Source organism: Mercenaria mercenaria, chromosome 13 (genome assembly GCF_021730395.1).
Source record: "Mercenaria mercenaria strain notata chromosome 13, MADL_Memer_1, whole genome shotgun sequence".
Taxonomy (NCBI): domain Eukaryota; kingdom Metazoa; phylum Mollusca; class Bivalvia; order Venerida; family Veneridae; genus Mercenaria; species Mercenaria mercenaria.
Window position 1 is genome coordinate 56,863,530 of NC_069373.1, and position 15,850 is coordinate 56,879,379.

At 37.1% G+C, this 15,850-nt stretch overlaps 1 protein-coding gene across 2 annotated transcripts in view; it reads right to left on the reverse strand.

The window, feature by feature from the left end:
• LOC123528811 (protein CFAP20DC-like) overlaps positions 1-15,850 on the reverse strand; it is a 41,921-nt gene that overhangs the window by 16,996 nt on the left and 9,075 nt on the right. Inside the window, exons 6-12 of one of the 2 annotated variants that reach the window (XM_053521913.1) lie at positions 14,860-15,016; positions 13,798-13,889; positions 11,129-11,216; positions 8,953-9,074; positions 5,142-5,225; positions 3,031-3,082; positions 619-858 (exon numbers count right to left, since the gene is read on the reverse strand). In XM_053521913.1, coding sequence (XP_053377888.1) covers positions 619-858; positions 3,031-3,082; positions 5,142-5,225; positions 8,953-9,074; positions 11,129-11,216; positions 13,798-13,889; positions 14,860-15,016 — 835 coding nt within the window. The remainder of the gene's footprint in view (positions 1-618; positions 859-3,030; positions 3,083-5,141; positions 5,226-8,952; positions 9,075-11,128; positions 11,217-13,797; positions 13,890-14,859; positions 15,017-15,850) is intronic. The other variant, XM_045308819.2, reaches the window with a different exon arrangement.

Below are 15,850 nucleotides of genomic sequence, written 5' to 3' on the forward strand. Positions count from 1 at the left end.
TGGATCCAGACCAGCCTGCGCATCCGCGCAGTCTGGCCAGGATCCATGCTGTTCAGTTTCAAAGCCTATAGCAATTAGAGAAACCATTAGCGATGCACTATGTCGGTTTTCTCATGGTGTGGCTCAATAAATGATCAAAATGTCAGCCATTTTGTTTCCTGAGCAAGGCAAAAAAAAAACCTATGATGTATTTAAATAATTTTAATATATTTGTTTGAACTGTATTTCCTTAGTTCTAAAAAATAATTTCACTACTTTTTTCTGACTGAAACAAGAGCAATATCACCATGCTTTAAGTCTTCAAGTCAAGAAACTACAATAATTAATCCATTTCAAAGGACACTTGCTAAATAAATAATTATGCAGTGTATAACTGATGTCATAAACACTAAAATGGCTGTTCCTGGGTCAACCATTTTCTTGAATTTTAAACTGCCGTATCTTTTCCAATACTGTATAGTGGTCCGATCTTTAACATTATTTCAGCATTATGAATGATTAGATGAAGGCTTTCATATAATATCTACTTGGGATTAGGCATTACTTCCCCTGTAACCATTCTGAACAAAGGGAGGCAAGAAATTAATATCCAATCATAATCAAACATTTCATGCTCACTTGTGGCTGGTTCCTTGTCTAACACAGTGGAAGGATCTGAATACTGTCTCTGGTGCCCTAAACGTACAGAAGCTGGTTTCCCAGGAGGGTTAGGGACCAGCTGGTGACCATCTTTCCTTGATGTTCCACTAGCACCTGCCCCAGATCCCATCTCCCTGGTCCCTCCCCCAGGATCTCGCCCTGTATACAGACTGTCTCTGCTCACTGACATATCTTGATAGCCAGAGCTGGCTACACCATCTGCCAATAAAGTAAGAAAGATCTGACTCAGAATTTGAAATGTGGAATCTTCTTACAAATTCTTATTCCGCTAAGTATTTTACAAATTTAGTTATGACGATGATATATGTAAAAGTACCTGTGAAAATATTCTTATCATTTTCTGACATTTTACACAAGCTTTTAATATGTGTTTTGAACTGAACATCTATACTGTTGGGCTTGAGTTATCCATATTTTACTATGATTGCAAGGGTGGACTATGACAGAATAGGCATGAGTTAACTGTAATTTACTGTAACTACCAGAGTAGACTCTGACAGAATGGGCTTAACTGTAATTAACAGTAATTGCCATTTAGGCCTTGACAGGGTGTGCTTTAGTTAACTGAAATTTACTGTAACTGCCAGATTAGACCCCTAAAGGGTGGGCTTGAGTTAACTATAATTTACTGTAATTGCTAAGGAAGGAACTGACAGGGTAGACTTGAGTTAACTGTAATTTAATGTAATCACCACGGTAGACCCTTAAAGGGTGGGCTCGAGTTAACTGTAATTTAATGTAATCACCAGGGTAGACCCTTAAAGGGTGGGCTCGAGTTAACTGTAATTTACTGTAATTGCTAAGGAAGGAACTGATAAGTTGGGCTTGAGTTAACTGTAGTTTACTGTAATTGCTAAGGAAGGAACTGACAGGTTGGGCTTGAGTTAACTGTAATTTAATGTAATCACCAGGGTAGACCCTTAAAGGGTGGGCTCGAGTTAACTGTAATTTACTGTAATTGCTAAGGAAGGAACTGACAGGGTAGGCTTGAGTTAACTGTAATTTAATGTAATCACCAGGGTAGACCCTTAAAGGGTGGGCTTGAGTTAACTGTAATTTACTGTAATTGCTAAGGAAGGAACTGACAGGGTAGGCTTGAGTTAACTGTAATTTAATGTAATCACCAGGGTAGACCCTTAAAGGGTGGGCTTGAGTTAACTGTAATTTACTGTAATTGCTAAGGAAGGAACTGACAAGTTGGACTTGAATTAACTGTACTTTACTGTAATTGGTTAGGTAGGCACTAACAGGCTTGGCTTGAGTTAACTGTAATTTACTGTAATTGCTAGGGTAGGCACTGACAGATTGGGCTCGAGTTAACTGTAATTAACTGTAATTGCTAAGGTAGATCCTGACAAGTTGGGCTTGAGTTAACTGTACTTTACTGTAATTGCTAAGGAAGGAACTGACAGGGTAGGCTTGAGTTAACTGTAATTTAATGTAATCACCAGGGTAGACCCTTAAAGGGTGGGCTCGAGTTAAATGTAATTTACAGTAATTGCTAAGGAAGGAACTGACAGGGTAGGCTTGAGTTAACTATTTAATGTAATCACCAGGGTTGACCCTTAAAGGGTTGGCTTGAGTTAACTGTAATTTACTGTAATTGCTAAGGAAGGAACTGACAGGGTAGGCTTGAGTTAACTGTAATTTAATGTAATCACCAGGGTAGACCCTTAAAGGGTGGGCTTGAGTTAACTGTAATTTACTGTAATTGCTAAGGAAGGAACTGACAGGGTAGGCTTGAGTTAACTGTAATTTAATGTAATCACCAGGGTAGACCCTTAAAGGGTGGGCTTGAGTTAACTGTAATTTACTGTAATTGCTAAGGAAGGAACTGACAAGTTGGACTTGAGTTAACTGTACTTTTCTGTAATTGGTTAGGTAGGCACTAACAGGCTGGGCTTGAGTTAACTGTAATTTACTGTAATTGCTAGGGTAGGCACTGACAGATTGGGCTCGAGTTAACTGTAATTAACTGTAATTGCTAGGGTAGATCCTGACAAGTTGGGCTTGAGTTAACTGTACTTTACTGTAATTGGTTAGGTAGGCAATAACAGGGTGGACTTGAGTTAACTGTAATTTACTGTAATTGCTAGGGTAGGTCCTGACAATTTGGGCTTGAGTTAACTGTACTTTACTGTAATTGGTTAGGTAGGCACTAACAGGGTGGACTTGAGTTAACTGCAATTTACTGTTATTGTCAAGGTAGGCCCTCAAAGGGTGGGCGTGAGTTACTCATATTTCACTGTAATTGCCAGGGCAGACCCAAACAGGCTGGGCTTGAGTTACATCTGTTTTACTATGCCAAGGTAGGCCCCAACAGTGGTAAAACATGAAACATGAGTTCAAAGCAATTTTATGTGAGTTTACCTTCTGCTCTGGAATTGCTTCTGATACTTCTGTTTGTGAGGTTACCACCAGTCTATGTGACAAAATAAAAGACTTGTATCATTAAATGACAATGGTACAAAATAATCAGACTGAAACATTTCCTTGAACTGTACAGCACATAGCTATTCAACCTAGGGCTATCACTAAAGGCGATTAATACCCCCAGACATTGCTTTGACACATGGTAAGTAAAATGTTGTGATCATGACATCTGGCCTTGAAGGGTGTGTGTTTGACCTTGGACCAAGTGACCAGGGTTGAAAACTCTGCAAGTTGTCTTGATGATGTAAACAACTGATTCTAGTTTTATGAAAATCCTTCTAGCTGTTACCAAGATATGATGCTAATTTCATGAAATTCATTACAGCTGTTTAGAAGAGAGTGGACGCAAATTTAACTTACATGACCTTTAGACTTCAAAGTGTGATCTTAAACATGGACCTAGTGATCCGGGTTGTTTGCTCTGCACTTGGGTTTGATTTTGTAAATAACTGATGCTAGTTTTATGAAATCTTCCCAGTGGCTACGGACATAAGGAGCAGACACAAATTTTAGCTATTTGACATTCGACCTAAAAGTGTAATGCTGAATTTGGATCTGAATGACCTGGGTTGTCCACCTTGCATGTTGTCCTGTTGAGGTAAACAATGGATTTTAGCTTTTGAAACCAAGACAAAATGAAGTGGACACAAAATTCGGTTATCTTGACCTTTGACCTCCAAGTGTGACCTTGACCTTGGACCTAGTGATCTGGATCGTGCTCTCTGCATGTCAACTTGATAAAGTTAACATCAGATGCTAGTTTTATAAAAATCTTTCCAGCAGTTTTAGAAGATACACAGCAGACATAACAGTCAAGAGAAACAGACCCATGAATGGAAAGATGGGTGGACAGTCATGCATGACTCCAATATAGCCCATGTAATACTTTGCATCTGGGGGTATAAGGATATTTAGTGAACCTCATAATGCTTAACATATCCTAATAACCAATATGAAATGATATAAGTGAGCTTTACAAAATACAGCATACCTCATTACCTGTATGAAGTGAAAACACTAAACAGCGAACCATGCTTTGTTTAACACATAAAATGATATAAGTGAACTATGCTATGTTTAACACACACATATCCAGTACAAAACAATTTTTTTAAAGCGAGCTGTGCTATATTTAACACAATCTATAACCAGTATGAAATTAAATAAGTGAAATTTAACAAAACTCACCACACCACATAACCAGTATGAAATGATAACTGTGACACACCCAACAAGAAACAACAGAACATATATACTGTATTTAACTGTGCAAAGACACCTTATGACCAGAATAAATTTTGCCAATCTTTGTCATTCTTACTTACTAGCACTTACTGGTTCTACTACATATAAAGTTCATATAATGAGATTCAAACCATACAATGGACCTGTAACTCCCAATAATCAGCATCACAAGCTTACATGACATTCATTACAACCAATTTCAAGTGAGTCTTTAAATAAAAAGCCCTGCACTTTATGCATACAACCTCAAGTGAACATATATCATTAAATCTGGCATTCACCAAAAGCGGAATCAAGACAACTTGCCTGAGTGAATCGAACAATCTCCAAACCTGGTATTGTGATATGAAATAATGCCAGTTGCCAGACTTGGTATGAAATGATACCAGTGTCCTTTACACTCCTAAAAACCATTATGAAATGATACTATCTCCTTTACACTCCCGATAACCAGTATGAAAGGTACCAGTGCCCTTTACACTCCCGATAACCAGTATGAAAGGTACCAGTGCCCTTTACACTCCCCATAACCAGTATGAAAAGATACCAGTGTCCTTTACACTCCCCATAACCAGTATGAAAAGATACCAGTGTCCTTTACACTCCCCATAACAGTATGAAAAGATACCAGTGTCCTTTATACTCCCCATAACCATGATGAAAAGATACCAGTGTCCTTTACACTCCCCATAACCAGTATGAAAAGATACCAGTGTCCTTTATACTCCCCATAACCAGTATGAAAAGATACCAGTGTCCTTTACACTCCCCATAACCATGATGAAAGGTACAGTGTGCCTTACTATGCTGTATCTTGACCTGACTGTGTCAGATAACTGAGAACACTTTCCTATTGTACTTCTCCTCAGTAGTCGAGAACTCCGTAACTAACAAGCAAAACACACTTTACACCTTTCAAGATAATTACAATTTTAACACCAATTCGGCTTTGCATGGCATATTATATTCTAAAAGAGCAGACAGAAAAAACAATGTGACACTCAGCGTTCGACACTAACAGTGTCCCGGGATCCCGAGGACACCAAAAATCCGCAAGGGATCCTAAAGTTCACAATTTCGGTGTTCCGTCGGGACTCTTGATTTTCAGATAAAATATGATTCTAAACAATGAAATTCCCCAGTCTTGTTCGCTCAAACATCGGTCTTTTGCTAAGGCTTCCAGGGCGTTCAGTTGACCCGAGCTCCCGGGTTTTGACCCGCGAAAAACTCGTATTTTATCCGCATAAATTACGGAACGTGCGTCGGCTTGACTCGCGGAAATTTACTTAGATGCGTTCCAAGTTCGATAGTTCTGCCCCCTGTCAATCAAAATCCCAGTGAATTTCAATATTGTTCGCCGGCACAAGCGGAAATATGCCAGTAGGCGGAGCGTCGTATGTTAATTAGCTACCGACAGATGTCAGTCACGCCACGCGCCAAATGACACGTGCTTATCTCGCGGTTTGTATTTAGTACAATTTGCCTTGTCATTATCAAAGGTGTTTATTGATCAATGTTTACAAGTTAATTGATAAACAATGCAGCCTTAGATTATCGTGTTTGTACCATTTTTTTGTGTGCTCGATACGATTACATGAGCCGGTCGGCCGTTACGGTCTATAACAAATTTATTATCATAATTGCCGAGGCTTTGTTTGGGCAAAACAAATTAAATAAGCAGAAATTATACGTGGTATGATGAGAAAATAAAGTTAAAACAGTTATCTTTTCAAGAACTTTAACTGTTACTTTTGTTTTTCGTATTTGTCACTCGTTTTCTAGACCGACATTTTCGAACATTTTTATTATTTCTTACAAGATTTTTCAAGTACAAACTAAAATAACAAGAGGACCATGATGGTCCTGAATCGCTCACCTATCCCCACATGACCCAGTGTTGAACTGAGTATGACGTCGTTTTTTCTATTATTTGACAAAGTGACCTAGTTTTTCAGCACATGTGACATAGATATCATCAAGATAAAAAATTCTGACCAATTTTCATGAAGATCCATTGAAAAATATGGCCTCTAGAGAGGTCACAAGGTTTTTCTATTATTTGACCTAATGACCTAGTTTTTGAAGGCACGTGACCCACTTTTAAACTTGACCTAGATATCATCAAGGTGAACATTCTCACCAACTTTCATGAAGATCTCGTGAAAAATATGGCTTCTAGAGAGGTCACAAGGTTTTTCTATTTTTCGACCTACTGACCTAGTTTTTGACGGCACATGACCCAGTTACGAACCTGACCTAGATATCATCAAGCTGAACAGTCTCACCAATTTTCATGAAGATCCATAGAGAAATATGGCCTCTAGAGAGGTCACAAGGTTTTTCTATTTTTAGACTTACTGACCTAGTTTTTGATCCCACGTGACCCAGTTTCAAACCTGACCTAGATATCATCAAGATGAACCCTCTGACCAATATTCATGAAGATCTTATGAAAAATATGGCCTCTAGAGAGGTCACAAGGTTTTTCTATTTTTAGATCTACTGACCTAGTTTTTAACCCCACGTGACCCAGTTTCGAACTTGATCTAGTATCATCAAGGTTAACATTCTGACCAATTTTCATGAAGATCCATTGAAAAATATGGCCTCTAGAGAGGTCACAAGGTTTTTCTATTTTTAGACCTACTGACCTAGTTTTTGACCGCACGTGACCCAGTTTCGAGCTTGACCTAGATATCATCAAGGTGAACATTCTGACCAATTTTCATGAAGATCCATTGAGAAATATGGCCTCTAGAGAGGTCACAAGGTTTTTCTATTTTTAGACCTACTGACCTAGTTTTTGATCCCACATGACCCAGTATCGAACTTGACCTAGATATCATCAAGGTGAACATTCTGACCAATATTCATGAAGATCTCATGAAAAATATGGCCTCTAGAGAGGTCACAAGGTTTTTCTATTTTTAGATCTACTGACCTAGTTTTTATCCCCACGTGACCCAGTTTCGAACCTGACCTAGATATCATCAAGCTGAACATTCTGACCAATTTTCATGAAGATCCATTGAGAAATATGGCCTCTAGAGAGGTCACAAGGTTTTTCTATTTTTAGACCTACTGACCTAGTTTTTGACCCCACGTGACCCAGTTTCAAACCTGACCTAGATATCATCAAGGTGAACATTCTGACCAATATTCATGAAGATCTCATGAAAAATATGGCCTCTAGAGAGGTCACAAGGTTTTTCTATTTTTAGACCTAATGACCTAGTTTTTGACCCCATGTGACCCAGTTTCAAACTTGACCTAGATATCATCAAGGTGAACATTCTGACCAATATTCATGAAGATCTCATGAAAAATATGGCCTCTAGAGAGGTCACAAGGTTTTTCTATTTTTAGACCTACTGACCTAGTTTTTGACCCCACGTGACCCAGTTTCGAACTTGACCTAGATATCATCAAGGTGAACATTCTGACCAATTTTCATGAAGATCTTGTGAAATATATGGCCTCTAGAGAGGTCACAAGGTTTTTCTATTTTTAGACCTACTGACCTAGTTTTTGACGGCACGTGACCCAGTTTCGAACTTGACCTAGATATCATCAAGGTGAACATTCTGACCAATTTTCATAAAGATCCCATGAAAAATGTGACCTCTAGAGTGGTCACAAGCAAAAGTTTACGGACGGACGGACGGACGGACGCACGGACGGACGACGGACGCCGCGCGATCACAAAAGCTCACCTTGTCACTTTGTGACAGGTGAGCTAAAAAGCCAATAAAACGTCTGCATTTACGAAAAATATGATCACTGTTGCCAAAGCAGCTCTTATTTAGAAGAATTTGCTGATAATAAAAGCATGCAAACACTAAACCCCACCCACTTTTAGGCAATGTGCAAAATAAAACAACTAAAATATGAAATGTTTAAGAAAATCTGTTATGACCAATGTACTAGTTTTAGATAAAGTCTGTGGGAGTTGCATTAATAAGGCCTAAAAAATCTTTGTATCTGGTAACATGCTGAAAAAATTAGGGTAGGTAGGTCGGAACATTTTTTTTTTAAATTTTTTTTATTTAAGGGAGACTTTTCGGAATTTTTTTTTTATATTAAAAACATGATTACAAATAAGGGGGTTATAAGGGGGAATGAACTAGGCGGCATACATTTAGACGAACTACAACAAATGGCAGAGGAGTGCGATGGTAGTGAAGATGAGGGGGAAGAGGACTTGGACAGAAATGACATTATTCTTTTACAGCAAAAGTCATACAAGCTATTGTTGTCATTGATGTAAAATGGAAATAAAGGGGACATAAAATACATGTAGTACTGTAAACAGTTGTGTTTGTTAGATTTTAGCTTTTTCATGTTCTTACCACATTTTGTTATCAGGGACTCCTAATTTTCAGCAGGGATTCCTAAATTTCCCAGCAGGTATTCCTTCGGGATACCTGGCAAAAAAGTTAGTGTCGAACGCTGACACTTATTTTCTTTGAATAAATATACAAATGTATAATGCTTTTTACAATTTTACCATATAAATTGATATAATATATTTAAAAAAAAAACACTTTTCTTAGATAAAAAGTCATAACAATTATCTTCATATTTTAAAGTTAATTTATTAGAGTTTTAACTTACATCTCTCGCCGTTTTCTTTGCAGAGCTCTGGGAGGTTCTCACTCCAGCTATTTTTGATCCAAAAGCTATGTGGAAAGCATCACCTGACTGTGCTGAAGATCTTCTGCCACTAGAACTCAAATCTGTATCAGAAAAATGTAATATATTGCAACATATTATGGTCTTGCATTTTTACATATCTCTGTCATGCCAGCCTCAGCCCTGCAGCCTGTATAATGACCAAAAATTTGAAGTGTTAAGACTTAGACTTAATATTGTAAATTCATAAACCAACACAGTCTTGTCAAAACATGTTTCACTTTAATAAGCTTCTTCAGTTGACAATATACGAAATACACAATGATATATGAAATACGGAAATGATGTCAACGCGCCAAATGAACGTCGACATTTAGACGCCACAAATGGCTCATAAACGTGCATCATGAAATACTACATCTTTGTATGTTCAAATACCATACACTATCACACAATTGAGCCTTGCCATGAGAAAATCAACATAATGGGTTTGCGACCTGCATGGATCCAGACCAGCCTGCGCATCCGCACAGTCTGGTCAGGATCCATGCTGTTCGCTTTTAAAGCCTACTGCAATTAGAGAAACCGTTAGCGAACAGCATGGATCCTGACCAGACTGCGCGGATGTGCAGGCTGGTCTGGATCCATGCTGGTCACAAACCCATTATGTTGATTTTCTCATGGCACGGCTCAATTCTTCAATGTAAATAGCTGAAGATGTTATCATTGAGATAATACACATTAAATCATCATTTATAATTTAATTAACTGGATCAAATGATACCTGAACTTCCACAAAGATTCGGCCAGTAAATAATATTCAAATTAGTGAAAATAACAGTTAATTATCGAGGATTCAAATACAAACGTTTTAAAGGTAACAGTGATTCTTCTTAAAAAGCTTTTATTTGACCATAATGCCATGATAAAGCCAAACTTTGTTATATATATCAAGGGATGACAATAAATTAATTATTAACAAGATAATGCAACATTTTTCAAAAAGTGTACATGGTAGTAAGTAATCTATTTGTTTATATGTGCTAATTTATTAAGCAAAGATGATATATGCCAGAATTAATCAAACTTAGTTCCAAACAAAATTTGTAGACAGTTTTTATCAAAATTGATATGTAATAAAGGGAGGTAATAATTAAGATAATCTACTTCATTTATTTGTAAAATGTCGCTAGATTTAAGTACGGCAAAATTCATTTAAAAAAAAAAAATTGCTTATTTAAAATTTATGCTAATGAAATTTTGCAGAGCAATTGATAGCTGCCAAATGCATGTTCATACAAACCCTTTTTACAATCTGTGCTGATACAATGAAAAAAAAAAAAAAGCATTTTACAGTCCAAGTCTAAATTTCAGACAATAAATGTTCATGAATATGGGCCCTGCTCTTTAACCTTTACCCTGCTAAATTTCTAAAATAGACTGGTCCATTATTCAATTTAAGCAATACCATTTATCATTCAAAGGGATGTTCACTGAAAATATACTGACTGAATAGCGAACAGTGCAGACCATGATCAGCCTGCAAAATCACTTGCCGCCAGCAGGCTAAAGGCGAAATATTGCTAATATAGTGGGTAAGATGAGGTCCTCGCAAATTTTTTGTACAAATTTGTTTTTTATAATACTGGTCTTTTGGAACATCAATATTTACTGAGAAAGGATTTTTTTAAAGTATAACCGTAAAGCAAACAGGAGTTGTCCGCAAACAACAAACCCCAACATAGAAGATAAACAATAGCACATTCTGAAAGAAGGGGTTATTTTTAGCAAATGATACAGGGGGCATTATGGAAAGTGTGGTTGTGGAGGGGTGTAATGTGAGGAGTGGGGGGTGGGGGATGGATGGCATGCCTCATGGAGAGCAACCCCAGGCAGAGGGGAAATGAATTTATACTATTTAACAATGTCAAAACACAAAACAAGCTTAGAAGGGTTGGGATAACTGGGGGTGTAATATAATGTGGGATGGGGTAGATGCATAGCACAACTAACACATAAAAACTTTTTTGGGGGGACGGTCAGAGGAAGAAAGGGGGAGAGGATGGGTTGTGGGGTGTTGACAGTACCATCTAATAAACAGTGTAATGGCTGATATTGTATTCAGCCAACGAGCAAATAAAGTGTATCAGCAACTTACCTAGATCTAGATTACTGTTTACTGATCCCCTCATATCTCCTCCACCTCGCAATCGTTCTGCATGCTTTATCTTATCTATTGTCAGCAACTAATAAATCAGAAAAACAATACTTAAAACTAATAGGTAAGCCTTTCTTTAATATGCATAATAAGATGTGTTCATTTCATACACTTAATATTTCAAACATTTATCTATTGGCATTAAAAGATACAATCTTCGAAAATCTAAGGGAAGCTACTCTATGATAATTTTTTTGTGTATGTAAATAATGAAACAATTTTCTGAAGTGAGACTGTGTAGTAATCTCCTCAAGGCCACACTATGGAGTGAGGGGGTGCCTTGCTTTAACATGGTTTTCTTCCAAATTTCCGAAGAAAAAACATGCTTTGTAGCACACCAAAATGAAGGGGAAAGGTTAATCTATAACATGGTACTATTTTAGACGATTTTATACATCAAGATTCTGTAAAGATAACAAAATATGTAAAACTATATTGTTATCTTCAAACAGATTCAACTTTCTCAACAGTACTTCAACTGAGCCAAAATTTTGTGTGCAGTGTGTGAGTCCCATAAACTACCAAAGAGTATCACAAACTTCCAAAAAGAGTTACACAGAAATCAATTATTTTTGGGTCTCCAATTCTTTCCTCACTCAATTAAAAGTGGCATAATTAAAGAACGGTTTAATTTATCACAAAATTGTGATAATCTTTTACAGACCACCCTTCAGAAACAGACTGCCAATTTTTATGCAATTTTCTTCATAAATAAAGGAATTAAATCACTTCAAACACTTCAACAAGTTGTGAATTTCTGTTCGGAGAAAAAAATGAAAATGTACTAAATGAATTTTATCCTCAGGCTCCTCCTTCATCAAAGACTGGGCTTCCTTTTTTTTTTCTAAGGACAAATCAGATTAATTCATTCTTCAATTCCACATATTAATAGGTTGACAGTTTGGACATTATTAACACTTATTTACAAATAATTAGGCCTCTTGATCAAGACAAAGACAGTCAGTCCAAATCAGTTATATTTACCAGGTAAAAATCACCCATATAATTTCAGTTACATTAACCTTTAGCCTGCTGGCAGCAAGTGATTCTGCCTTTGCGGCCAGTGCAGACCAAGATCAGCCTGCACGTACGTGCAGGCTGATCGTGGTCTGCACTATTCGCTATTCAGTCAGTAAATCTTCAGTGACCACCCCTTCGAATGATAAATGGTACTGCCCAACTTGAACCAGTCCATTTTAGAAATTAAGCAGGCTAAAGGTTAAAGCAATAAAACTCCCATTAACATTTTCTCTATAGCCTTGGATGATCACATTATAATTATTGAGATTCAAGAAATCAAACGCTAAGCTGATGGTCCTGAAATAACATGACTTAATTCATAGCCTGGCTGTTCTGTTCAGAAAGGTGTATTGTAACCACATGTCAAATTTTAATGCTAATCTTGCAAATTCATCAAATAAAGACTTTATATTTGAACTTTCAAATTCTTTTTTTTTTTTTGGTGTCTGATAGAGGAAAGTTTAATGAATTTATATAAAATAAATAAAAACAAAACATGTCCAAAAAAACAATGCACTCCTTAGTGTATCCTTAAGGATAAACTTGGCTACACAGTAAGGCCAAAATGAAAAAATGTTTTGATTATTTCAATAATGTTTAAGCGAATTCTTTCAATGCACAATGGCAGACATAGGCACATGCAGCACTAGCTTTTATTTTCAGATGCTTTTGTAGAAAGGAGCAAAAGTCAAAGAGACACTGATGGTCGGCTTATTGACTGAAATGCAACAGGGATCATCTATTTGGCATGTCCAATCATCCTATGAAGTTTCAACATTCTGGGTCAAGTGGTTCTCAAGTTACTGACCAGAAACGGTTTTTCATGTTCTGGCCCCTGTGATCCTGACCTTTGATAAAGTGACCCCAAAAACAATAGGGGTCATCTACTCCATAAGCCCAATCATCTTATGAAGTTTGAGGGTTCTGGGTCAAATGGTTCTCAAGTTATTGATTGGAAACGCTTTTCCATGTTCAGGCCCCTGTGACCTTGACCATTGATCAAATGATCCCCAAAACAATAGGGGTCATCTACTCTGTAAGCCCTATCACCCTATGACGTGAAGGTTCTATGTCAACTGGTTCTCCAGTTATTGACCGGAAATGAAGTGTGATGGACGGCTCCTGTGATCTTTGATTGAGTGACCCCAAAAACAAATGGGGCCATCTACTCCATTAGCCCTATCACCCTATGAAGTTTGAAGGTTCTAGGTCAAATCGTTCTCCAGTTTTTGTTCAGAAATGAAGTGTGACAGACTGATGGACGGACAGCCCCTGTGACCTTGACCTTTGATTGAGTGACCCCAAAATCAATAGGGGTCATCTTCAGTAAGTTCTCTACATTTCCATTCATTCTATGAATTTTCAACATTCTGTGTCAAGTGGTTCTTAAGTTACATTATTGATCGGAAACGGTTTTCAATGTTCAGGCCCCTGTGAGCTTGACCTTTGATCAAGTGACCCAAAAAATAATAGGGGTTATCTACTCTGTAAGCCCTATCATCCTATGAAGTTTGAAGGTTCTGGGTCAAATGGTTCTCAAGTTTTTGAGCCTTCCATATTCTTCAAATAGCCAGACTAACACTACTTACCTGTGTCAGATGATTGACTTCTGTAGCAAACTGACACTGTTTGGGTATCTGATCTAATTCTCCTGCATTACTGGGTGAACAGCCATACAATTCTGAAAATATATATCAGTACCATTTAGGCTTGGAATGGTCTGCAACTGCAAAAAATTAGGTTTATCAGGGAAACAAAAATATTCAAGGTAACCCCTAAGGCTAAGGCTTCGAAAAAATTTGATTGTTACAAGTCTGATGTTTATAATTTTATACTAATTTATTTTAAGTTGATTGTGAAGCAATTTCAACAACTTATATTAACATCATTGCTGACGGAATCCATCGTCACAAGGGTATGAGAGATGAGAACCCAGTTTCTCTTTTAAATGCTGAGCACCAAGCAAAGAAGCTACTGGTATAATTTTTCATGTTTTTTTTTTGTATATGTCTGATGAACATTCATGGGCTAAATGCATTAAATATATGGGTAATTATACATCATGTTTGGCTACAATGATCAATTAATTTGCCATTTTTCAGTACCTGTATCATCTAATAAGGGTAGATAATAATGAAGATTAAATCTCTGCCTACACATAGTTGTAGCTTGATACTTTGTTTGTTTGTAAGCTTACATACAGTTGCCACCAGTAACCCATAAGGGTGACTCCTCCGCAAGATTATTAATAATGTTAGTGGGAGGAGAGTGCAAAACATAGAAGATGCTCCAATTCCAGTCCTTCGTCTCCCTGGTTCTTCAGCATGCCAAGTGTAAAGCTTCCATATACTGGACACTTATCCTATGTTAGTAATTTGAGTTGGAGCAGTGCAAGCTCAGCAGCATAACCCTGGTTTCAGAGTCAGACAGTGTTACCACTGTACCACTGGGTCCACTCTTATAACTTGGTAGATTGTGATCCCTTCTTATAAAGCCAAGTATGCCAATCATTCTCAAATACTAGCATCTGATTGGATTGTTTCTAATTACTATGCTGAAATCGACCAATGAAAGCATTGCATCCTGAGACTGGTCTCCACATTGTGCTTGGAGTCTGATTCACTGTTTAAACAAATGACAATAAAACATACCATCATCTCCAACAGTGTCTGGCGGCTGACATTTCATTGTGAAGATTCTCCTGAGCCGGCAGTTAGCAGATATTGTAATACTGTCCAACAGCTTGTATGTCTCACCTCTCCATGTTTCACCTACCATAGACACCAGGTCCAAACACAGGTTCAGCCACTACAAAATTATAATCATAAACCATGATAATCAAGATAATTTTTGAAAATTGAAGAAAATCAAATATTTAATTGTAGACTGCATAAACAAGTTGACAGATTATCAAAAGCCTTGAGATTATTGTCATGTTCACAGTGTATGAAAAAGTTTCTGTTGAACATGTGACTAGAAAACTTGAACAAGAGCATTGCCTATGGGTGCCATCACTGGTCTGCAAGTGCTGATCAGTATGTAAGAAAAGTGTTATATTTCAGAATTTCTAAGTACATGTACAAAAATGGCCATAATTCTGACAAAATATATGTTAAAGTTATGGTATTTTGCCTACATAGTCAGCTTATGATGATAAATGAGTGTGCAGAGTTTCAAAGCTGTAGCTCTTATAGTGTTTAAGAAAAGGTTGACCTAAACAAAATATTTTGCCAAAAAATTTTTTCAGTACAAATAGGGCCATAATTCTGACAAAATGCATATCAAAGTTATGGTTCTTGACTTACAAAGTCCCCTAATGATAATAAATAAGTGTGCAAAGTTTCAAAGCTGTAGCTCTTATAGATTTTAAGAAAAGATGGACCTAAACAAAAAATTTAACCAAGAAACTCAAATTTTCTAAGTATAAAAAGAGCCATAAGTTTGACAAAATGCCTACACAATCCTTTAATGATGGCAAACAAGTGTGCAAAGTTTCAAAGCTGTAGCTCTTATGGCTTATGAGAAAAGGTGGACCTAAACAAAAAAATTAACTAACACCGACGCAGTGATCAAGTAACGACAATACCAATAAATTGTAGATTTTTTTCAAAAATCAGACGAGCTAAAAAATGAATTTGCAAA